Source organism: Odontomachus brunneus, unplaced genomic scaffold (genome assembly GCF_010583005.1).
Source record: "Odontomachus brunneus isolate Ranch 3 - 2012 unplaced genomic scaffold, Obru_v1 Obru_scaffold_027, whole genome shotgun sequence".
NCBI lineage: Eukaryota > Metazoa > Arthropoda > Insecta > Hymenoptera > Formicidae > Odontomachus > Odontomachus brunneus.
In genome coordinates, this window is record NW_022639477.1 from 2,577,692 (window position 1) to 2,603,208 (window position 25,517).

The following is a 25,517-nucleotide window of genomic DNA, read 5'->3' on the forward strand; positions in this document are numbered from 1 at the left end:
TATATATATATATATATATATATATATATATATATATATATATATATATATATATATATATATTTATATATTTATATATATACATCTATATATAATGTTATTAATATCAACATACAAACACATTTTTGGATTTTCTCGCTGTTTAGTATATTAATATCTTTAAACCTTGATTGGCCAAAGTCGTTCCTTATTAGCGAATATCACATCTCGCGCTGTATGTGACGGAATTATTATATTATTACTTTCTTTTTTTCACGATCGTCTTTTTTTTCTTTGAGTCGTCGTGTTTTTGTCGTGTCCTATTGTCATCGATTCTTTCTTCTTCTTTTTATTAGTGATATCTTATCACATATATATCTCAAAGTATCTTACCACATATCTTGATCACGCGCGCTTGCCTTGACGCCGCCAGAAAAGCTTGACCAATCAGGGAATCGTAGAGAGCAATATATATACGATGACGTTCACGATATGTAGTGGCGAATGACTCTTAGTGAATGACTCTTAGTGATGTCCATTAATTTCTTCGACTGTTTTTTATTCGATGTTAACGGACTTATGCGCTACATATACGCTCTCACTGCCAATACTCAATTATTATACATCCCGAGACCAAACGCGCGGCAGAGCAGCTGCTATACTGTGTTCTGTACATATTGCATCGTTTCTTTTCCACAGGCCGGCACTTAAAAACTTTAGTGGTCCCGCTGTGTGTTTCTATTTTATCTTATTTACTAATATTACCATTTTTCGGTACCAATTTTTATTTTATCCCTCCCCCCTCTTCTTGCCCCCTCTGCGAGTTTTTGTTTTCTCTCTTGCGTCTCTCGAAACGATTTGATTTCCGCCTTCGTAGCGCAACACACGCATACCATTTTACTTTCGTTGGCTAGCCGTCGGCCTTTCACGCCAGCGCGCCTCGTCGATGGGCGCGAGCGCGAGCAAGAAGAAAAGCGTGAAACCGCGGGAGCACGGTGACTTCGTTTGTTGGTGATTCACTCTCGCCTCTTCGGCGAGAGTATAACGCGGAAAAGCTCGCCCGCGCCCGACGACAGCAAATTGGCGTGCACGGTCAACTCGCCGTAATTGCACAAAGCTAATGCGCTCTTTACAGCTTTTCGTACGTTCTCACGTTGTGTATATCTCGGCAGTATATATCATTTTTTTCCGACTATATACATATATATATTTACATATATATATATATATACATATATCTCTATATTATATCTATATACGGATCTCTATATACGAGTATATACATATTATACCTGTATGTCTCATTTTTCAGCGCCAGAGTACCTTATGATTTTTTTGTTCTGTCGCAATCGCAAACACACACCACTTATTTACTAATTCTATTAATTGTCGTAATACAGCAGCGACTTATGTGTTTACTTTTACAGCTAGGAGGAGGTGCTTTACATTATGCGATCGCATGCGAATTTTTTATATTTATTGGCGCATTTATATACCCGCATTTATATATATTTACATATTTATATATACAACACACACAGACGCGCACCCATACACTACACGCATCTACATGGATACGTGTACATGACGAACACACACACACACACACACACACACACACACACACACACACACAATACATGCCCACACACGGTGCACAAAATTTTCTACAAATTTTGAGTTTCTTCTCTTTTCGTGATTTTTCTTTCTGCAGCTGCTGTAGCGTCATGTGTGCGCTTCTTGCGATACAGTAGGTTTCTCTACGCGTCTCTTTCATGATTGCTAACAAAGCGATACCTTATATCGAATTTGTCGCGCGCGAGGAACGACGCATAGATCGCTCTGGCGTCGCTGCTCGTTTCGTCAATGCTGCTTCTCAAGTCGCTTTTCTCACGCGTTTTAGAAAGTCCCCGATAGAGAACTTCTCGTCGCAATACGGACTTGCAAATAAACATCGAGATGCGCGACACTCGGTTCGCGTACGTCGTACGTGTATTCCCGTGCGAAATTCAATCGTTTGCGCACTTGCGACGGTTGGCCTGAAAAGCGCCTTGAAATGTTAACGTCGATTGAAATGACGGGCCATTATCGATTGGAACGAGCTGATTTGAGGACGGTAATTAGCGAGCTGTTTCCTTAATTAATTGCACCTCCCGCGCGTTAAATAACGGGATATTAATTAAACCGTGGAGGCCACTCTACGTTACGACACGAAGGTGATCTCTTCTCGGTGTAATCTCGCGTTCCTCTCTCTTGAGGGGCGCGAGTTAAACAAAAATAATTCCGTCCTCTTTTCAGACGTTCTTCTCGTTTCTCAGCGAGTCTCTCGCTGCGGAACGTCGCGTTCGCCCTGATGTAATTTTCCTTGGGCGAAAATTTACGAGCGTTACTTCAAATTGACTCTCTCACAGCGCGCGCGCGCGCCACTTTGCCGACCAGTCCGTCGTTAATTAGGAACTCAAAAGGACCATTCGCCGCACCTGTCTCTCACTCTTTTAGTCGCGGTGTCAACTGCACTATCTGTCTCGCAACAATTCGCGTATGACACACATACACACACACACACACACACACATGCACACACAGAACTCACACACGGATACATGTATGCACACACACGCGAGCGCACGCACACACACATATGCTACAATTTCTCGTGCACGTACACCCACACGTATACGTTTCTCTTTCTCTGTAGCTGTTTTACACAAGCTACTGTGTCTTTTGTCTTGCACACGGCCCGTGTGTCGTCTGTATACATGTGCGCGTGTGAATGTGCGTGTGTGCGTATACGTGTATCTCTTTCTCTGTCATTCTCGTTAATCGTTTAGTGTATACGTGTGCGTTTCCTAACGGGCTTTCCAGCTTGCCGAAAGCGCCGCACTTTAACCCCGCGGCTCACACTCGAGCGGCCGAGTGCGTGCACTCGAATTAACACGCTCGAACAAGGCGCTCGCGCGCGAAAGTAAAGCAAACACTGCGAACGGCACTTCGCGCGCGCGGAAGTGACGTTCGTAATGCACTATTACGCTTATTATCCCGCCGCGTGGAACGCATATACATGTGTGTGTGTGTGTGTGTGTGTGTGTGCGTGCACGCGCGCACGCGATGTGTTTGTGCACATGGTAGAAAAGATTCGTCCGATGTGTAGAAGAGAGATTCAATTTTCAACTGAGAGACAACCGAGACGGGCATATAGCGCTTATACTACTACTACTATTGTTACTACTACTACTACTATTACTACTACTACCACTCGATCACGTTTAGAGCGCTTGAAGCCTGTAGAACTCGAAGCCGTAATATGCATGGTGTAACATCTCTTGAGAATGCTCTGAGTCTCGTACCTTGAGAGAAGTAGATTTGCCGGGGCCGAAGCGCGCTGTCATGACATTTCGAGACGCGCGATTAGCTGATTGCATTTGTAGCGATTTCTGCCACTTGTCGAAGCTTCTTTTCAGAGACGCGATATACGCGATTTTATTTTCGCAATGAGAGATCTCGCAGTTGCCTCTCTCTCTCTCTCAGTCGCTCCGACGCTTCGCTCGGTTCTTATGATTATTATTGCCTAGACGTATTATAAAGAAGGATCCGCTCAAGCCATCCGAGAGTCTCTCTTTCTCTCACTCGGCTACTTCTCTCGACGGGAGGCGCGGCGAGAATGCACAGGGAATGGTACGTGATGCATGCGCAGATTTTCCTCTAATACGTGCGCGGATTAACCCGATTGATAATACACCGGAGGATGCTCGTGGAGGCATTTATCGTATTACTCCCTGTGTCCCCCTCCGATCATCATCATCCTGCCACCGACCTCACCCCGTGTCCTACGACCTTATTGGGCGGGGCGAGGGTGCACCGAGTAACGGCGCGTTAGCGCCGCTTTGACAGATTTGAACACGGTATTCAGCTCCCATCAGTAGAGTAGAGTTACCTAACTTGTCCCTTTTCTGGGCGTTGGTAAGCAACCGGTCTCTTGCTGACGCTAAAATTAGTCTCGTAACACAAGTCGGTCAGCAGCTGGCCGCGGATCCTCCACTTTCGGTGAAGTAACGCGTTCTCGTAATAATGGTGACTTGGTCGTCCACGGATGTATTCCGTGTGCAAATCGCGGGGGGTGAGTGTGTCCGTATTCCATTACCAAACTACGGTAAGTAGTTTCCTTTCTAATGTCTATCGCAGTGCAAATCGTCGCGAAAAGAAACAGTCGCGGAATCTTTGCGTTAGAACGGCAACAACACGATAGAGTCGTCCTCTCCGCGATGAAGGTGTCAGTGGAGAACGGTTGTTGCCCGTCGAGCATGGGGAGTCTCTAAACCAAGTGTCAATGACGCTTAGAGTAGCGTACCAACGGTCAGAAAAGGCAAAAAAAGTAAGAAACAAATGAAAAGAGGAAGAACTATCGACAAAGAGAAAGGAATGTCAGGTTGGCTCTTTTTAAACGCCTCCCCCGAAACAGACCCGAAGTCCACAAACGGAGCGCTCTTTCGCATCACTCGATCCAGTTGCTAGCTACACACGTTGCTCTACTCTCACTCTCATTTCTTTCTATACTCTATCTTTTCCTCTCTCTATCTTTGTGTCTCTCTCCTCTCTCTCTCTCTCTCTCTCTCTCTTTTTACGTTTCATTCTTTGCCCGTCCTACATCCTTCCGTTCTACTTCTCTTCTTCTATTTCTTCACACGCCAATATTTTATTGCCTCTCTGTATACATTCGTCTTGTGTAAAAAGAACGACGTAGTCCCGCCTGTACATTTTGCCAGGTTCGGCACGAGCTCTGTGGCTGCCATACACACTAAAAGCCTAGCAGTAGTCTCTATGCGACCAGGTGTCGACCGTAGATACACGTTATTGCTACCCCGATACTCTTACCGCGCTACCGTGTTGTTGACTGCAACTTCCCTGTGTATCGCGGAGTTAAATTTACTTTGCAGGGGAAAGTAGTCATGAGAGCGCGTTAATCTAATAGAATCGCTTCTTACGTGATGTAAGTCAATTTCCGAGACCTGTTCGATTTAAGCGTTACACGTGCGCCGCGAGTCATAGATATGATCTATCTGTTTTAGCGGGAATCCCGAAATTTCACTCACCCAACCTAGGTCACGTTTAATACGTGGGTTGTTGATTCGATTCGCGCAGTAATTCTCGCCCGACCGCGTAAAAGGTTCTGTTTGCGCAACGAAATAACACGTCGCGACAGCAAATCCACGACGGAGAGTAGGAGGGTCCTCTGTTTTGTCCTCTTTCTGTTTTCTTCGTTCCTTCTTTTTTTCGAAATAACCGCAGTTTTTAAAAGCACCATAAAATTACGATGCAGCGGCGCGCTTTGAAGCAGTTTGTTTCGTCAGCCGGTCATTAATCGACTGCTCGCGTGTACGTGTTTTGCAACGTGTATCCACGGCCAACGCTCGTCCTCGCCAAAGTAGAAAGATCCCACTCCGTTAACGCCAACGTTCCTCAGTGTATCTGCTGTTCACGAAAGTCTCTACTTCCCATTCAGTGTCGGCTAACCGCACCTACTATCCCGCTCGCGAATCAGTCCGGAATCTCCCTTTCATTCGCAGGATTCTTCCTGTCACGCGCGCATCGTACGTTCATGCATACACACACACACACATATGCACAATGAGAGAATATTCAGGTCGGTTTTACGCGAACGCTTACGATAATTTCTAATGGTCTGTTTTGTTGTTTTCTCAATTATCCTGGTTTCAATGACAGAGTGCATCCCGCGACTCGCGCGAACGCATGCACGTAAAGCACGCACAACATTTTGAGCTATTTTACGCGCGTTTTCGCGTTGCCTTTTTTAGAAATTGAATCTGAACGGGAGCCCGTATCTTCGTTTACTCTAACACGTAGCGTAAAGGAAGCGTAGAAGTGACCGAGGCGTCACTCCAGTCATTACTCCAAAGACACTCCATCCAGCAGCCCATAAGATGTAAGCATGATACCACAAGCCTGTTCCAAGCATCGTTTGAAAAAGCCCAGCCCGCACACAATCCGGCCTAACGTCGTTCAACGCGAATCAACGACGAATTCGCGTTGTACGATGATCACAATGCCACGATGTCATCGTTATTTCACCACCAAAGGGACAACCGGTCACGACCACCGTTTCACACTTTCTCTCTTTCTTCCTCTGTGTATATCCATCTGTTCTTATCCAATCAATCTAGCTCCAAGCAACCATCGGACAGTATAATGTGCGATCGTAATCGAAGGAGAGCTAGCGACCGTTTGAACAATCGCCTCACCCGTTATCCTCTAATTGCCCCCGATCGATCGATCGATTGACCGACCGACCGATCGACCCACCCTCTGACTTTGCGCCCCGGCCCTGCCAAGCCAGCCAGCCCTCTACCCCCTGAGCCTAACCCCCAAACCCCCCTTGCCCACATAGATAGAGTGCCATGCCATGCGTGTTCGCTCTTGCTGTAGGTATGTCGCGAGTTTCAACGCGGGGCGTGCAAACGCGGCGAGACGGAGTGCCGGTTTGCGCACCCCCTCGAGACGGTGCAGGCGAACGAGGACGGCTCTGTGACGGTCTGCATGGACGCTGTCAAGGGCCGATGCAATCGGGACCCCTGCCGCTATTTCCACCCCCCTCTGCACCTTCAAGCCCACATTAAGGCCGCACAATCTCGGGCTAGCATTGCGGTAATGCATTCTCTCTGTCTCTCTCTCTCTCTCTCTTTCTCTCTCTTTCACTCTCTCTCTCTATCTCTCTTTCTTTCTCTGTCTCTATCTCTTCTGTTTTACTCTTTCTTTCTTACTTTCTTTCTGTACTACTTCCATTTCTCACATTCTCTCTTCCTTTTTAATATTAACTCTCGTCACGATTACGCTTTATTTTTTATTACTCCCAATTCATATTTACTCTGCCCGTCTTCTGTTTGCGCGTTTTGGTTTCGTTCCTCCCAAATTCCCCCGTAATCTAACTTGACGACTGGTTTGAGTACCTCGTCCAAGTGTTTTCTTCTTTGCGTGATAACGAAGTCCGCCATCTTGCTTTCCGCTGAATCTTCTCTGGGTCCGCAGGCGACACAGAGAGTACACCTCCCCTGTTTTTTCTTCATCACACGTCCAAACTCTCCGTTCTGTTTCTACTTCTCCATTCTGGTTGTCGGTAAATTGCGACAGGATCGCGTCTCGTTAATGAAATGGAAGGTGCCGTTAAACGTCGGAGATACGAAAGAAGGATACGCCAGAAAAAAAATATTACGCGTCGTTGCGTATATTCCTGTCGCCAGGTACCGACGCTCTTTGCCATATTCTGTGTCAACGATTGTCCCATTAAATAAACTCCGAAATGAATATAAATGGATGTTAAGCAAAAACGGCCATATTCGCGACAAAATTTATTTCACGGGAATGTCAACGATATGTGGCGTTATTTAGTTTGCATGCGGTATAGTTTAACGCAAGGAAAGTGAAAATGTGGAAACACAGATAACATTACTGCACAATAATGACTTTCAAATTTGATGAAAATTCTCGATATTTTAATGGGTCAAACAGCGACAACTAATAATCTCTTTTCCTCTCTACTTTCTTCTTTCTCTCTGCCTCTCTCTCTTTTTTTCTCTCTCTCTCTCTCTCTCTCTCTCTCTCCAGCCTCGACCTCGCAGATCGTTCCATGTGGCGTGTGCTTCATGCAAGTGTGTCGTCTTTTTTTATACTTTTTTTTTTTTTTAATTATCTCCGCTGAGAATTGGTCGATGTCAGAAAGGGTAAAGTAGATGCTCTGTCCTTTTCACTGTTGAGCTGCGATAATGAAGTACAGTGGTGTTGATGTCGCTTGTCGTAAAGAGAAAATGACGGGGACGTGTACCGCGGTATCGAGTTTCACTGTTGTTGCAATGCGCGCCTAGAGAGACGAGTTATTTGTCAAATCCGTGCTGCGAAGCGCCAACACTTTGTTTTACTAAAGTATTATCTTGTCGTTTCGCTCGAAACGATAGATAATAATTGAGCGCGTTGTCGCGTCCATTAACTAATTGCAATCACAAAGATATTTTTCACTGTGGTGCATATATAGATTGAAAGTATTTAATCGCTTAAATTCGTCTCTCTTTTTCTAACGAAAAGATTATCTTCGTATCCGCGGAAAATAGCGAAAGAGAAAGACACGTCGCGCTTTCGCCTAACACACACAAGCTTGGAAAGAAATTGCTCCACTTTTTTTCTTTTTCTTTTCCATTTGAACATAACTTCTCTCCGATTCTCACGATTGCTTGGATCCGCATTTGTTACACTCAACAATCATCGATCTCCGCTTTCTCTTTCTCTCTGTCTTTATCTCACTCACTCTCTCTCTCTCTCTCTCTCTCTCTCTCTCTCTCTCTCTCTCTCTCTTTCTCTCACTCTATCTCTCTTTCCGTCTCCCGTCACATCGCTCGATTATCAGCCGCGCGTTCCACTGTACTTTTTTCTATCAAGCGATACGCCTGAGCGGACGAAAATTTAAAAATTCCGGATTCGTACGCGGACGCAGGAGGAGGGTATCATCGATGCTCCTCGCGATACCCTCGAAAAGTCTTTTGTGCAGACCGAGGATATCGTTCGCGGAGAACAAAAGACTCGAAGTGCACGCATGTTCCCCTCGACCGCACTTTGTTCCTTCTTCCTTCCACACCTTAACCAGCCCTTTCCCTCCTCTGTGTCCTCTTCCTTTCACGTCTCCTCACCAAAACTCTCTTTCTTACCCTGTTTCACTCTGTCTCCTTCATACTTCGACCCGTACATCTCCTTCGCTCTATCTCTCTCTCTTTCTCTCTCTCTCTCTCTCTCTCTCTCTCTCTCTCTCTCTCTCTTTCTATCTATCTTTCTGTCACGCAGCCTCTTTCTCTCTTCGTTCTTTCACGTTTACCGTCACCCTCTCTTTCAGTTTCCTGGGTTTGTGTCGAAAGGAGCTTTTCCTTGCTGCGCTGCTTTTCGCCAATCTACGTCGAGTGTATACGTCGTCGGGCTTCACCCTTGATCGCAATAGTCCCTTTACGTGCTTCACACGCTGTTGAACACGTATCGTGTGTTCTATAGTAACATGCCGGCATGTACGCGATCTATACGCCGCGTATATTTATACACGCACGGCGTTATCGCGCGCGAGGACAGATTAACGATGGTGCAATAATATTGGCCAATTGTTGCGCAGTGCTCGTGCTATATGATAGTTGTGCCAGGAGTGCGATGATTCGCCGCGTTCCTCGTCAATGCGAATATCCGGCGCGTCGCGAGCGTGTGTTTATCTTAATTATGATTGAGAGTAGAAGCGACGAAGATGACGCGTCTACCACGGATCGGCGTTGAAACCCGTGCTTGCAAAGAATTAATCCTGCACACGGGAACTGTGCCTTGCCGAAGTTATTTAATCAAACTAATAGTATACATGGTACTTTGTAAAATAATATCTTTTACAAAAAGAATATTTTTTTCGCGCGTTTGTCCTCTCAATTAGTGTCTCAGTCAATTTGCGAGAAAACAGGTCGCGACATCATCGTCTCTCACACAGCTATCATAGAGACATTTACTTTGGTCTCCTTCTCCTAGAAAACCCTGTGTGGATTTCTCTCCGACTGCTTCCCCTTCCTCTGATCTTCCCACAGTACGACTACTTTTGATTACTATTTGATTTTCTCCCTACGATCGTACAAAACGGTCCTCGTCCCATGTTTGTCGCTTTTGTGTTCGTCCATATTTTACATCTCCTGTATGATGTTCAGCCGTTTCTGTAGTGTGTAGAGAGTAGTACACGAGGCAAAATTCTTGTTAACATCACCAAAACACCACTGTTCTATTTCTCTCTTTCTAGCAGCCTATCGCAGCTACCCAGGTGCAAAGAACTAGTTGCAATACACCAATCACCTGTTCGGTACCTAGGTCATAATGAATACAAGTACTTTCGCAGCCACGTGCACGCTCCATTTCCTCTCGAATTTCGCGAGAATTTATGTGTGTATATAAACGCACATATGTATATACTTTTCTTTTTTTTTGCATTATCCATGGTCCGATTATATCTCGTTCATTGATAATCGGAGCACGCGCCGAAATTAATAGCATTTTAAATCGAATGATTTATTAATCAGGCGCGTTATAATCACGTTAAATTATACACAGTTTGCGAGGAATCTTATGATATATGTTCAGTGAGTTTATTAATTATGCAATGCTCATGCACTGATCACACGTTGAATCGTATAATTTGCGCCAATTAATGAAATTAATTCGCTGAACGGGGCATTTCCCGATCAGCAGAAACTGCGGTGGCGCAGGGGACCGGGAATGGAACGTGGCCACGTCCTTGTAAATAAGATAGTAGTTGAGAAAATATATATCTCTTACGAATGACACGTACACCACCCTGCTGACAAGCTGTGCTGCACGAAACCCGGCTATCAACCCCGCTGCTGTTTTGCTGCCCTACACAAAAACGCTACACTGAGAGTCCCCGAAAAAAAAGATATGTCTATACATATAGAAAACAGCGAAAGATATACGTATATATATAAAAAAAAAAAAAAAAAGAAAAAACAACTAAAGGGAACGAAAACAAGATACGACGGGTTTGTTGGGAGGTGTGTGGGCCAGGCGATGAAATGTCGTTGTCCACTTCCGTTGTCAAATCTGTCTCTCTTAGCTCTCGCAACGTACGTAATGCAGTGCGTGTTGTGTCCGCGAGACGATGTTTCGCGTCGATCAACGAAGATGTCGCATATATAATAACCGCAGCCCCGGGCTGACACGAGGAGACGATCGTTAGCGGCGTTCTCGTTCGCTCGCTCACTCGCGATTCGTTCATTAAGCAGGACCTAAGTAGGAGCCGTTCTGCCGTTGTCCTCCGACCCTCTTGCCCTGGTTCCGCGTTGTCTCCCTGGAAGAGCTGCTCGCGCGGGTCGATCGAGAACCGCCCTTCCCTTTCGCGCTGTCGTTTATTATCCTGGTTATTATTTTAATTAAACCGAGGAGGGATGATTAATCGGTCGTAAAAATTGGCACGATCGGTTGGGGGGGATCAATGGGTTGTACGACTAAACGAGAGTATTCGCTCCCCGATCGACGGACGGACACAAACGGTCGGATCGCGTTTCCCGCAGACGCATTTCGGTGCGACGCGAGTGTATGCTTGCGACCGGACGGCGGTCGTATTTCCCCGGGATAGTTACGCATTTTCTTTCGCAAGCAGTGTGCGGGGTGGACGCACCTCGTTTACCCGCAGACTCGATCACCGGCGCCTCGACTCGCGAACTCGTCTCCGGAATGCGAGCGTGTTCATTGTCCGGGGGATAAAAAGAGCGAAAAGAAGGAACAGAAAGAAAAGGAAAAAAAACCACACGAGCGAAAAGAAAAAAAAAAGAGGAAAAAAGGCAAAGAGGATAGAGAAAAAAGCAGGAGTGAAAGAGAGAGAAAGAGCGAGAAAGGCTTTCAGCGACGTCGCGCGGAAGACCTGCAGCCACACCCGGACACAATGGAGGAAAAGTCTCACATGGATGATTGCGGCAGACCAGCTTGTTGGCAGGGAAGTCTCATTCTCTAAAAGTGGTTTTCAATTTCCCAAGGGTGCATACCGCGTATCGGCGGAATCGCCTCCGTCCGAATTTGCCTCGGGGTTACGTTGCCGGCGCGAGGATCTCTTAGAGAACGAAACGCGGCCACGGAATACGGGAGAATGCTTGTTTTATCAGCGCTCTCTCTCCCTCCGCTTGATTTCCTTTCTTTCAGATGGCCCGTCGATGGTTCCGACGCCGCTGAGAAAATTTCCGACGGGGTCTTTTCAAATTTGCCGAAATTTTGTCGCTTGTGCGCGCGGCTGTGCCCCGACGAATCGCGGAATTGATCGGCGCGCGACTCGAAGACATTATATACGACGGCAGCGTGCATTCGACAAATTGGATATTAATATTATCGAATATTTTGCTCGTTGACCAGTCACGTAGCCGGGACGAACTTTGACTCGCGCGACTGATAAATTTCGCCGTCGCGCAAATATTGGCCGCGCGCGCTTGCCGACTCCGGAGCTCTCTTCCGACCTGATCGTTTGAATAATGCGTCACGATGGGTCCCGTAACGAGCTCCACAATTAACCCCGATGTGCGTCGTCTGTACCAGCGATGTTGCCAACGAGGGCCATACTGAACCGCATCGTCGCGACGTAATGCACTCTTCGGAATTGGTACGCCATACCTGAATGTTTATCAAGTGTACGACACGAAGTTTCCCAGGCACGTTAAAGTGCAGAATCTGTGAACCGCATACGATACGAGCCGCTCAGGTTCGCGTATCTCCTCGCGATTTTTGTGTACAGAACAATATTATCGTCGCACATGTAAATATACACACATGCATGCACAAACACTCACACACAAGCACACAGACACATAGACACATGGACAGACATATTTTATCTAGAACACGTACACGCAGTCACGACACTGTCATTCTTGTCCCACCAAGAAGATGCCGACGACAACAGCGAGTACGAGAATTGAACAAGAGAACCCACCGTACACTTGGACGTTCATGAGAGATGGTGTAAATTAGAGTAATAATGAACTAAAAATCAATGTCTTTTTTCGTAAATTTTTCAGGTGTCGTAAAGATCGAAAAGAAAGACAAAACGAGAAGTACGGTTCTAAGAGAGACGCCCCCTCCTCTTTCGCTTCACTCACAGTCTCTTGCACGTATTTCTCTGTACAATTCTTGCCACGCGACGATTTTCCTACACTATATGTATATAAAACTCTCCATTTCTCTCACTTTTTCTCTCTCTCTCTCTCGTGCGCGTGCGATCGCCCTCTCCGTTTCGCTGAAAGGGAAGAGCGAATAAAGTAGCCCGGACGCATGGGCGAGAGAGAAAAGCGGAGCGAGGGAAGCCAAAGAGTCATTACATATATGATAATAATGGTATAATCATTAATGTTTATACATGTGTATATAGATTTATCTCTGGTTCTCTTATGTACATGAATATCCACGCAAATATAGATTGTGAGAGGCAGACGCAAAACTAATGAACCTCGAGAGAGTGCCTCGATTATTGCAGGTGTTGCCGGAGTCAGAAACGCCAGCCGAAAGCCCGATGTCGATGGACGATGAAGTGGGACCGGTTCTCTTTCGTACTACTACTACTACTACTACTACTACTACTACTACTACTACTACTACTACTACTACTACTACTACTACTACTACTACTACTACTACTACTACTACTACTACTACTACTACTACTACTACTACTACTACTACTACTACTACTACTACTACTACTACTACTACTACTACTACTACTACTACTACTACTACTACTACTACTACTACTACTACTACTACTACTACTACTACTACTACTACTACTACTACTACTACTACTACTACTACTACTACTACTACTACTACTACTACTACTACTACTACTACTACTACTACTACTACTACTACTACTACTACTACTACTACTACTACTACTACTACTACTACTACTACTACTACTACTACTACTACTACTACTACTACTACTACTACTACTACTACTACTACTACTACTACTACTACTACTACTACTACTACTACTACTACTACTACTACTACTACTACTACTACTACTACTACTACTACTACTACTACTACTACTACTACTACGCGTGCTATCTACGTGCTCCCTCCCACGCTCTACGTTCGATTTTTTGATTTTCCAATTTCTTTTAGTCACTTCTAGACTTCGCTACTAGACTTCGTAAATGTGTCTCACTTCTTGATCTATCTATCTATCTATCTATCTATCTATCTATATCTATTCTCTTTAACGTCGATGACATAATGAACTAGCTCGCCAATTAGCTCGCAGATTGACGCTGACGCCAGCTACGTCCGTTGGTCCTACCTAACGTACTATTATTATGATTATTATTATTATTATTATCGTCTCATTAATTGTCGTTATTATTATCGTGTCATTAATTGTCATTATTACCGTTATTATTATTCTTATCATCATTGTTATTATTATTATTATTATCTTGACTATATTAATCGGTGATGTTTACACTCGTGTCTCTCTCCATCATAGGGAAACTTATTTTTCTGCGAGTTATCGCGCTGCTACGTGAATTTCAAGGGAGTAACGCGGTTGAATTGCCGATAAACGCGGCGCCGGAAACGAGAGAAAGCGCGATAGAGGCTGCGTTATTTGCTTATAGCTGTACGCGTCGCGTGCGTCAGGCGAGTTCCCGATTCGCCGATAATTCGCGGTGCGCCGCGAGCGGTTTTCCAAGCGGGTCGCGAAAAGGACGCGCGTCGCGTCCAGGCGACGCTAAAAAGCAATACTGCGACGTATTGTAACAGAAACGTCTCTGTATGAACTTTTTCCCGATACAAACGTCCGGCCACTCTTGATGGCGCATGATCGTTATCACAGCCGCGTTTATCGGACAAGCAAGGTAGCGCGATCGCGCGTCCGACCAATGCCGCTCTTGTTCCACTCGCACGAGAGTTCTCGCGTCCTTCGCGTGCTTTTTTTCTTTTGCATATTGTTCGACACATATTCGCAGAGGTGCGATTACTGTCGAGACAGCGCGCAGAAATTGCATCAGCGCTGCGCGTTTGTAACTACTTTCGTCGCCCGTTTTTTTTTTTTTTTTTAATTTAATCCTCCGCGTGCTTCGCATCGACGTAAACGCGGGGAAGACGCGAAGGATCGAAATGATTAACAGAGAGGATAATAGAGGAGAAAAAGGAAAATGGTACGTAGCCACGGTGGACGATCGAATTGTATGACAAATGGCAGCAATTACGTCACTCGAGATGCACGTGCGAGTAACACGAGTGGCGCATTTATACCCAACGGGTGTATTGCGCGTCGGCGTGCGTATCGTCTTACGCGCGATCGCGCGCGCTCATGCACAAATATATATCGGTGATGCTCGTAAATTCTATGCGTACGTGCCGTGTGCGCGCGTGTGTATCCGCGCGTGCGCGTGTGTGTGCGGGCGCCCTCGCGTACCGGCAGGTCACACAAACGACAAAATCGCCCGATAAGCGCGATAAAGCGCGGCCCGTTGATAACTCAAAAAGCGCGTATCGGGTGCGTGCACGCACACACACGCGCGCGCGCACACACTGAACATACATACATATATACACACGCACGCACGCACGAGAGTGTGTTCTTTCTTTTTGACATTGAACAAAAATGATAAAAACGAAAATATCGCGACTGTCGTTTCTTGCCTTAGCCTCAACTGGTCTGTTTTTCTTTTTTTGATTTTTATCTTGCCCTCTTCCGCCTGACGATGCTTCTACATGCTTGCTGACAATACCTTCGTGCGCTTCGCTACCTGCCAATTAACGCCTGCGAAATATTGCCAACCGAAAAACTCGGAAAAATTATACCAACGTAAAAAAAATAATACAACCAATATAAATAATATGCACGATCGACCGATACCACACCGCACGCATATGCCAAAATACCAAAAAAAAAAAAAATGTGCCACCACCACAACCACCGCAACGATACAACAAAATATGTATAAATATGCTAACACACGAAAAAAAACGGAAATGTCTCGACTGGGGGACGTCTCGGGGAATGCCGAAACGGAAACGGATGTGGTCGACGCACGGCGATGCACGGGAAACTGTAAAAACGAAATCTACGTTATATGCACGTGTAAAAACGTCACGGAACGAAAACGACAAAAAAAAAACGTGGAATCGGAAAAACCGAACAAACGTGTGAAAATGAAAAAAATAAAAAAATCACACACGGAAAACGGATATGATATACGAAAAAATGCAGACGGCGACGATGCCGACGAACGTGACGGGAATAGATGCGTTGGCTGGCGGAGTATCAGGAGTGCCGGCAACTGCGATGCCCGGAGGACTTCAGAGCGCCGGTATGGCGAGCATCGAGCTCGGCAAGAAGCGGATGCGCGACTCCAACGATGATCTGCTAATGGTACCACGGCTTATGCATGGAGTACACTTTTCCTTTTTCGTAGCTGGACTCCGGCAAAGTGGCCCCGATCTCGCGACGAATCCGAAGATCTCGTTTCCTCGCGCGAGACGCGAACGCGATACCTTGCCAGAAATACCACGTGCGATCTCGATCTGACGAGCTGTAATATCGATCGAACCGAGTAACAATTGACAGATACACGTCGGAGATAAATCAATCGCGACTATATAACGTAACAGCGGGACATCGGCTGGAATTTACGGTCAGTCGTATTCACCGGGTCGATTTAACGGTTTATCGGCAAATTTTCGACGTCGTTAGGCAAAGTGCAAGAAACTAGTCATCGACGGTTGCGCATAATCTCACGCTAATCTCGGGCAGAATTCCGAACTGGCTGGCTCGCCTCGTACTTGCGCTCGATCCGGGGAAACTTTCTCAATGGAAAGGTTCGAAACGGCGTACGTTCCACGTCGTGAGTGCAGTCGAGCCGTCGCTTTCGCGCTGTAAATGAGCGACGCCGCGATTTTGCGACGCGATAAAGATTCGGGCGACCGCGACGGAACGACACGGGCCATTTTCCGGAGGATCCATCTAGTAGTCATACCTTTAAGTTACGAGTATAGTCATTGCGATTGTGAATACACTGCCGAGCGCGCTTAGAGCTCTACATATATACATATAGCTCCTGTCTTTCATTTTATTATTTCTAACAAGGATCCCCTGCTGTTTCTCTATCAGCCAGGAGAGACGGACGTTACCCGTGCGATACGAGATACCGCGGTGCGTTTAACCCCTTCGCCGGCCAGCGACGTCATGACGCGCGTCGTCGTGATTGAAGCACCTGCAGTACCGGTAACGTCACCATAACTGAAACCTTTACGGTCCCAGCGACGCCACGTGCACGGCGTCATTATCGAAACCTCTGTAACGTCGTAGCGCTTCGCCGTGCGGGACATCATCATAGAAACCTTTACGATACCAACGGCGTCATACACGGCGTCATGATTAATGAAACCCTCTCGCCGTGACACCGGCGATGGCGCGCGCGCACATTGTACAATCGTCGAATCGTTTTGTGATTAAGATACCCGCTTCCCGCGGATTCGGCCGAAGGGGTTGATCGCTGCCTCGAGGTGCGTCACCACACCCGCGGCGTGGACACGCAACACTCGTATCTCGTATCGACTAGTACGCGATCCGGTGCTGGCCTTGATCGCGTGAGAAATTCTAGAGTCTCTATCTATTTTTTTTTCTCTCTCTCTCTCTTGATTTCGCTTCCCACTGTCGTTTGTTGCGATGTTGTTCGTATCAGAGCTTACGCCTCGTAATGTATTTATAGATCGCTTACTACTTGGTTTTTTTGAGTTTCCTCCGATCGTTAGCCACGCGCTTTCGTCGCGCCACTCGCGGAGGAAAGCCACGCGATGCACCAAAAGTGCATAATCCGTCAGAATCGCGAGACACATATCAGGCGTGGCTAGCGATGTCGTCTACGATTTAACGTACATTTATCCCTTGGCGATTTCTCGGCCGACGATATCAACGGATCCGCGATCGGGTGCAAGGAGCACCTCGCCTTCACCGCGATCGTCATCCGCTCGTCGGTCGCGCTTACATTCCGAAACACGCGCGCACTATCTGGACATCCCGAAGAGTCGGAAGGACGAATGATACGCGCGTTTAAAAGTATGACATCTTCATCAGTATAACTTTCAATCTGTCCGTCTCAATCAATGAAACTTTTAACCTCTCGAATTCAATTATGATGTTTGCAAAAATTATCAAATCGTTAAACGGTTACGTCCTGATAGATCTCCGTCGCGGAGATATCGGACACGTGATTTGTCGAATGATCCAAGATCGCTGAGTGGGTTTAACGCGGCGAAATGAAGAAGTGCGCGCGTGCTTCGATGCGAGCTTGATGAGAAAAGCCCATTGACTCTAATCTCCGTACGTCTCGGGATTTCCTCGCGCACGAGGAAACGAAAAAGAGAGTGAAAGAAATACATAAAAGAGGCCGAGTCCCTGAGGCCTGGCTGAGAGAAGAAGGCTCTCTCGCACCGCGCTCGCTGCGCGATACGGTGCGAGAGACCGCGGTGGTGCACCGCGGTGACGCGTACATACAATACGGAGCGTTAGATCTGTGTAAATTCTGAGCTTGCGCCGATGATGCATGTTGTGCTTAAGCGACTACCGAGGTGATGGTGCGTAACGTCATCCCCTCGACGCTCTGGACGATGATCGAACTTTTGGCAGTCTTGTCTTGTTTGTCGTGGAGGATCGTCGAGCGGACCCTCATCGACGCGACGCGTTTCGAGAGCTCGCGAGATCCGCCGTCCTCTCGGCCCGTGACGGCCCGTTATCCTCGTTAAAGTCACGTCGAAATCCGCTAAAGAGCACTGTAGATCGCTTACATACACTCGCTACTGTTCTCTTTTTTTTCTGTTTTCTTTTTTTTTCTTTTTGATACTACCCTTTCTTTTACCTCTGTCTTTATGTACGTATATTACGAAATCTCGCTCTTTCTCTCTTGTCCTTCCGTCGCTCATACTGTCAATCAGGATCTGAAGCGCGATCGACGGACTCGTTCGGGCTCGAGACGTGATTCCATCCGCGCTGCAACTCTCCAACTTCGCGCATCAGGACGGGAGAATGGATTTTCGCTGTACAAATAGGGGTTTCTTTCGGAGAGCGCGCATAACTTTCCGATATTTTCGGTGTACGGAGTTTTCAATGCGCGCGAGGAGAAAGAAAAAAAGTCGTCTGCAGGGGATTCATATAAATTCATAAGAACACGCGCGGACTCTCTCTCACTCTCTTTCTCTCTCTCTCTCTTTCTCTCTCTCCCCCGCGGAAATGTATCACTAACGGTAGAACAGAAATTCTGGGGCGCGCGATAATATCGAAGCAACGAAACGAGAATGGATATTCGCTGTTGCGCGCGGCTTCCTTTCTGAGAGAACGCGCCGACTTTTCACGATATATTTTTAACACGTGACCGGAAAGGCCGTAAATGCGTGGAGAGTAGCGACATATCTCGATGTATCCCCCCGTGTACGTCTTTTGCCAACGAGTGATAACGTACGCATTTGACGGAGTCGAGAGACGAAAAGTGAAAGAAATATAAACAGTTAAAAAAAAAAAGAAAAAAGGAAAAAGAAAGAACAAGAAGGGAAAGTCGGGTCGCCTCTGCCGCGCGCTAAAAATATTCTCACTAATCAAAACGCAGCGAGACGCTTGTTCGCTTTCGCGCACACGCTTATTGGCGACGTTTCGCAATTACGTTTATTTGCTCCGTTAGTCACGAGCGCGCACCACGAGTCAAAGGAAGGAGCGAGCTTCAGGAGTCGTCCGCGGCGCAAATCGGGAATTTCGCGCGCAAGCCGCGGCTACACGAGGATCGTGGTGTCCGTGCGTCGTTACGACTCCGTGTCCTACGTCGGTGAGCGAGCCGCGGAACACGTGTTAACACGCATATACATATATGTATGTATCTGTGCCGCTGTGCGACAATATATTTCACCCCGGCCACATTCACTATCAGCTTCTGAGCTTTTGCATCTCGTCTACGCAGCTTCTAACTCGAACGTGTTACACCTCGATAGAGTCTTTGATTTGGCTTTCCCCTCTTTGTTGCGCACGCGTCTGTCGCAGGCGACTTACCAAAGTGCCCGCTCACGTATATATCACCGCAAGCCCACCAGCTTTCGTGAATTCGTGTTGTGCAACTCTCTCGCATCTCGTCGGTATCGCGAAGCCTTTTTGTTCTCCGAACCCCCCGCCCCCTACTCCAAAAAATTGCGCCTCTTATCAATATATATCTCTTGTCGATCGTCCTCTTGCTCTTTTCTTTCTTCTTTGTCTCTCTCTCTCTCTCTCTCTCTCTCTCTCTCTCTCTCTCTCTCTGTCTCTCACTCTGCTCTCCAATCTTTCTCTTCATCTATCAGTCTCTCCGTTTTGCTCGCGAAGAGGGAAGAAAGATTTGTTTTGTGTTTCTTTGTCGCGCGAAAACGGACGGAAAGCTTTCAGATCGAGCATTAGCATTGGCATTGCATCGCGACATCCTGATGTACCTTCACTCTCGCGATAGTTTCAATTAGGAAGGCGACAGTGCAGCATTCCAGTCCGGTGTTTTGGTCGTTTATTAACGACAGTTTATGACGGTCTCTCTTTAATCGAGCCGCGCACGGTCCTCGATACCAACTAATGGCTGGTCTTTCTGACACGCTCTCCCAGTAGTAGAAACAGAGGAAAAGTGCAAAAGATAGAAAGAAAGAAAGAAAGAACGAACGAACAAACGTACGTACGAACAAACGAACGAACGAACGAACGAACGTAACATTTTACAGTTATCCAACAACGAAACGTCGTCGTTTGGGAACGTCGCCGCAAGCTGCGTCATCGGCACAACTTTTACACACTACCACAACCCATCACCCTTCTCCACCGCGTCATCGTCTACCCCCTGTTTCTTTGAGACACGACCCTCTCTCTCGTTTCCCGTCTCGAAAATCCAATTATACAAGACGCAACGCGCCTCGTCCTCGAAATTAGTTGAAACCGATCCTGTCTTTGTTGCAGATGGACATGAAGTCTGTCGGGTCGTTCTACTACGAGAACTTTGTAAGTGCAGAATCTAAACACTGAATCTCATAATTCATGCGATTCGTTGCTTCGCGCATTGTATCACACTCCGTTGTTCACTTGTACTCGCGATCGTAAGAATCAGATGACAACTTTTCGCAGCGACATGTCGGCAAATCCGGTCAAATCGATAAATTCGATAATCTCGCGTATTATCGATGTGACGGCACAACGGCGACTGCTTCGCATCCTGCGCGAAGTAACCGCCGTGACGGCGTTACATCGATATAAGCGACGTAGCTTCGCTACGATACTTAACACATTAAATTTGGACGGAAAAGGTTAGCCCTTTTTTCCGACTTGTGTCGTGGAAAACAAAAAGAAACCCCGACGTCCCCTGCACGGCTGGATCAAGAGAACCCATGAGCACGCAAAAGAGAACAAATATATTCCCCCGGCCGAAACGGAGTCGAGGCTTTCACCGCAGAGGAAGCTTCCGCTCGTGCGGCCCCCGCGTCGTTCGCGTCATCACTCCTTCTAATCGCAAATGTCTTGGCAATTCTTTTTCCAGACCTTCCCAGGAATGGTTCCGTATAAACGACCGGCGGCCGACAAGTCCGGCGTGCCGGTCTATCAGCCTACCGGCGCGACGACCTATCAGCAGTTAATGCAGCTGCAGCAGCCGTTCGTGCCTGTGTCATGTGAGTACACTGGAACACCACCCCTACCCACCCAAACCTCTAACCAATCGGTCGTGCAACCCCCCAACGTGCAAAGCAACCACCACGCGATGGTGGTGCAGTCCTCCTCCTCCCAGGGAGCCGCTGGCGCCACTGTCAATAACTGCGCCGACGCCAACAATGGCGTGCTGATGGATCCCTGCAACAATCCACCGCCGCCACCTCCGACCGCCGACAATAACAGTAACAATAATAACGGCAGTAACAAGCAGCCGGTTACCGCACAGAATCACGACGTCGAAAACGCGCGTAACTCCCCCGAATTGAAACACTCGAGCCCGTCGTCGCTGCAGCAGCAACAGCAGATACATCAGCATCAACAGCAGCAGCAGCAACAACAGATCAACCAGCTGGCGCTGTCGGCGGCTGCGTGCGTGCCGCCGGCGATGAGTCCGTTGACCTCGATGGCCGGCTTGACCTCGATGCCCGGCGTGGTGAACATGGCCTCGATGGCCTCCATGGCCTCCATGGCGAACATGCCGTCTATAACGAACATGAGCTCCATGGGCAACTACAATGCCTCGAACATAGCGAGTCTGAACATGCTCAACAGTCTCGGCATGTCCGGCCTACCAGCCCCTCTCGATCCCGCGGCTCTCGCTAAAGAGGTCGCCCAGAAGAACTATGCCAAGGCCATCAAGTTGTCGCAGGCCCCGCAGTCTTACGCCGGCATCAGCCAGCTCGCCGCGCTCAATTACACCGGCGTCGCTCTGAACAAGCAGAACCTCGTAAATCCCGCTGCCGCGGCGGCGGCAGCGGCGGCAGCCGGGAATCCCGCGGTAGCTGCTAGTCTGCAAGCCACCGCGGCGACTCCCAGACCGGTCATCTCGAGTCTGGCCGGTATCCCGGGCGCTCTGACCTCACCGTTGTCCGCGGGCATCCTAGCCTATTCGAGACCGCCGCCCACGGCGACACCTATCAATCCCTATTCCCTCATTAGACAGCAGATCTTGCCGAATCCCTACGTCCAGGCGTCGATATCGGCCATGCCTGGCGCGACCATGCAGACCTCACCCTACGTCCAGAATCCGTACGCCGTCTTACCCGGGGTAGCCAGCGTACCCGGAGTAGCGGCCGGCGTTGCAGCCGCGGCTGCGGCCGCGGGTGTACCGACCGTTCCGCAGATACCGCAGATCGGCAATCCGGCGACGATAGCGGCGCAGCCGCAGGTGGCGATCCCCGTTAGCTCCGGCGTGATCATGCAGCCGTACAAGAAGATGAAGACTTCGTAAATTCCTCGCACGCTGCCGGCTCGGGAGGGCTCGTCCTCTCTCACGAGAGTGCTGATTCCTTCCTCTGAGCGCCTTCCGTTCTCTCCCTCGCGAGAACGAGCGAACGAGTCCGCGCGAGATAGCCGCACCATCGCGGTCGGTCGCGGTGGTTCGCGCATTAGGTATAATTCTAGAATATCTTTATGAAGATTAGCAGTCAATTTTACGTACACGTGTACGCAAACGATGATCCGCGTTCAACTTCGCGGCGGTTATTTTAAGTATTTAGAATATCTAGTATCCGAGCGGTTATAATCACGTCCGGGAATAGTCGTGGGTTTCGTGTATATTTTGCTTTTCGAAAGATCGAGTCGGAAATTCGTCCGAATTGATTGTATTAGTTCGCGTGATCAGGTGGGAATTAATCGCGTAGAATATCGGGTTCTCCACAGAATCGCAAACACACCGGTGCACCTCAATCTGCGAACACGTCCTTTTTCATACGTTTTTATTCCCACTTTTTCTATATTTCGCTGGTGTAAGTAGGCGTGTTCCCTCTAAATTGGCTGTTTGAAAACGAGGAAAAAATCGAATTGCAATTGTTTTAGCTTTAATCTATTTAATATTACGAAAAAAGTCATTTAATTCATCAGTGGTATGGTGGGAAACGTGGCGGTAACAAACATGCGTGACGCCGATATTAAATCGCCGGTGCCGAGAAAAAAGAAAAGAGAAAAACGAGAAATCGGTCTTCGTTCGCGAGAGGGACAGAATGTTTAGCTGAGCGATTGCGGCGAGGCGAGAAGTGGTGGATGCTGGTGTAAAGAGAGGAGAGAAAAAAAGAAAAGACGAAAAAAAGGAAGAAAAAGAAAACAAGTTCCGAAAATAGATTCATTTTCTAGTCAGACATTGTCGATGAACAGTGCCTTATTGACCCGATTCCATTTGGAGCGCTTTGAGCGTACAACTGCGAGAAAGAGTAAAGAGAGAAAGAGAGAGAGAGAGAGAGAGGGAGAGATGGGAGAGAGAAACGACGACGACGACGAGCAACGCGAGGAGATATGGGATCCTTTCCCGTCATATTACCCGCTTGTTCGAGCGACTAAGGGAGATACGTGACTACCGTTCCGATCTTGTCTCTGTCGGAGTGAATCTGGAACGATCGAAAACCGCGCTCGAAAGAAAAAGAGGGCGGGAGAGTCTGCGAGATATTGAGCGTGGCTGGAGAGTCACGCCGATTTATATACATTTAGTCTTTTATTTCCTATTTTAATGTTCTCGTAGGATATAAAAAAAGAAAAACAGCGATTTGCGATGCACTTGTCGCGGAGGCCGATCAAGCTTCGCCGATTTATTTAGGGCTAGTTTACAGTAGAAAACTAGCGAAAGTGTTGTGTGTCGTTGCGTGACTCACATTTTAGTTTTTTCTGTTTTTCTTTCTCTTATTGTAACTTTTTTAGGATCGTAAATCGTAAATTAGTCAATTCGCGCCCGCGTTCGGCGCCGCAATATTTTACTCTTCTTTTTTTCTTAATCTCGAAACTACACAAATTTCTGTGTTATTAGCTCATTCGTCCAAATTTTAACGTGTAACGTCCGCCCCAAAGCAAGACGAAAAACGACGCTCGGCCTATTGTATGTTATGCGCGAGATACTTGCCTTTAAGTCCTTAGTATTAATTAACGCTCGCGATCGCGGAGTTCTCGAGAATGATTATCGTCGGATCGTTCTATTAGATCTTATTTCGCTTGTTTATGTTCACTAGCAAAAGTTCGAAATTCTATTCGCTCGTTTATCGCGGATGGTTCCGTTAACGAGGCTATAAAAATAGTCACGCTTTAGCGTTACTTAGCATGTTATTGAGAGAAAAGGAGAGCTGTTTTCTTCGTGCCGATGTCGGGAGTTGTGCCGTGAATTTTTACGAGACTCGCGCCGCGAATATATTTGTTAATGTTTGCCGGACAGGTTGTTTAAAGAAAAGAATTTTATTGATTTGACTTGTGTATTTTTAATTGTTTAATTTAAGAGTATATCACAGCTGTGGTAACGTATGTTTCCTAGAAACACCTTGCACACATCGACGCGCATAAACTCGACCGGAAAGAGTGCGACTATTCCGGCGAGTCCTTAGTTGTCCTATAGTTATATGCGTAGTATTTAGACACATAGCCGTTCGTTTTACTTAGCGTATGTATCTTTAGCGTTAAGCGTGCTCGGACACAACGTACTCTTCTGACGGATTCAATTCGGGGGAGTCTGTTGCACACGCTGTGAACTTCGTCAATTGCGACCTACGAGCTTATGCATTTAGCCGAATGAGGAAGAAAGAAAGAAAGAAGGAAGGAAGGAAAGAAAGAGACAAACACACAAAAGGAAAGAAAAAGGAAAAGGAAAGAAAAACGTGGAGAAAGAAAAGAAAAGACACGAATGAGAAACGACGTGTCCGCGAAACACGTGGATGCATTTACGTGGAGCTCGAAGATGAGAGAGAGAAAAGGCAGAGAAAAAAATAAAAAACGGTCGGTCTAACTTTGGAGGCGGGGTGAGACGGGAGAAGAAACACCTCTCGTCGATCATCCTTCGAAGGTGGAAGGAAAAAACGAGTTCACATGCGCGTCATAGTACACAATCGCACAAACATTACACCTAAGACACTCACACAATTAACATGATAGACGCTGCGTATATTTTTATTAATTATATGGCGGTCAGAAGAGAGGGGGAGAGAGAAAGCTGAAGAGAAAGAGAGAAACGACCGATATGCGACGTTACACAGAGAGATTTTCGCGTGGTTTTTGGGAGAAGACACGCGAGAAAACACGCGCGCGGGAACATCTGCTTTTCTTTCTCTCCGTTTCTCTCTCTCTCCTTGCCGTGTACCCGCGTTCACGTGTCTGCCAGTGATTTGAAAGTTCGTTTAAGTCCGGATGCGTAGTTTAAACATCCACATGCATAAGTACATATGCGTGTGTTTGTAAATAATTGTTTTCTTTATATACATGGCGAAATACCGGGAGAGATGTCTGTTGCATGCATTAG

At 47.1% G+C, this 25,517-nt stretch overlaps 1 protein-coding gene across 15 annotated transcripts in view; it reads left to right on the forward strand.

Moving 5' to 3' along the window:
- The window catches only part of LOC116842723 (mRNA decay activator protein ZFP36L3-like), a 442,334-nt gene extending 417,346 nt beyond the window's left edge, over window positions 1–24,988 (forward strand). For 10 of the 15 annotated variants that reach the window (XM_032812326.1, XM_032812323.1, XM_032812322.1 and 7 more), the window contains 4 exons: window positions 6,421–6,639; window positions 15,782–15,943; window positions 20,525–20,566; window positions 21,099–24,988. In XM_032812326.1, coding sequence (XP_032668217.1) covers window positions 6,421–6,639; window positions 15,782–15,943; window positions 20,525–20,566; window positions 21,099–22,499 — 1,824 coding nt within the window. In that variant the 3' untranslated portion in view covers window positions 22,500–24,988. The remainder of the gene's footprint in view (window positions 1–6,420; window positions 6,640–15,781; window positions 15,944–20,524; window positions 20,567–21,098) is intronic. The other 5 variants (XM_032812333.1, XM_032812335.1, XM_032812324.1 and 2 more) reach the window with 4 other exon arrangements.
- The last annotated feature ends 529 nt before the right edge of the window (window positions 24,989–25,517 follow it).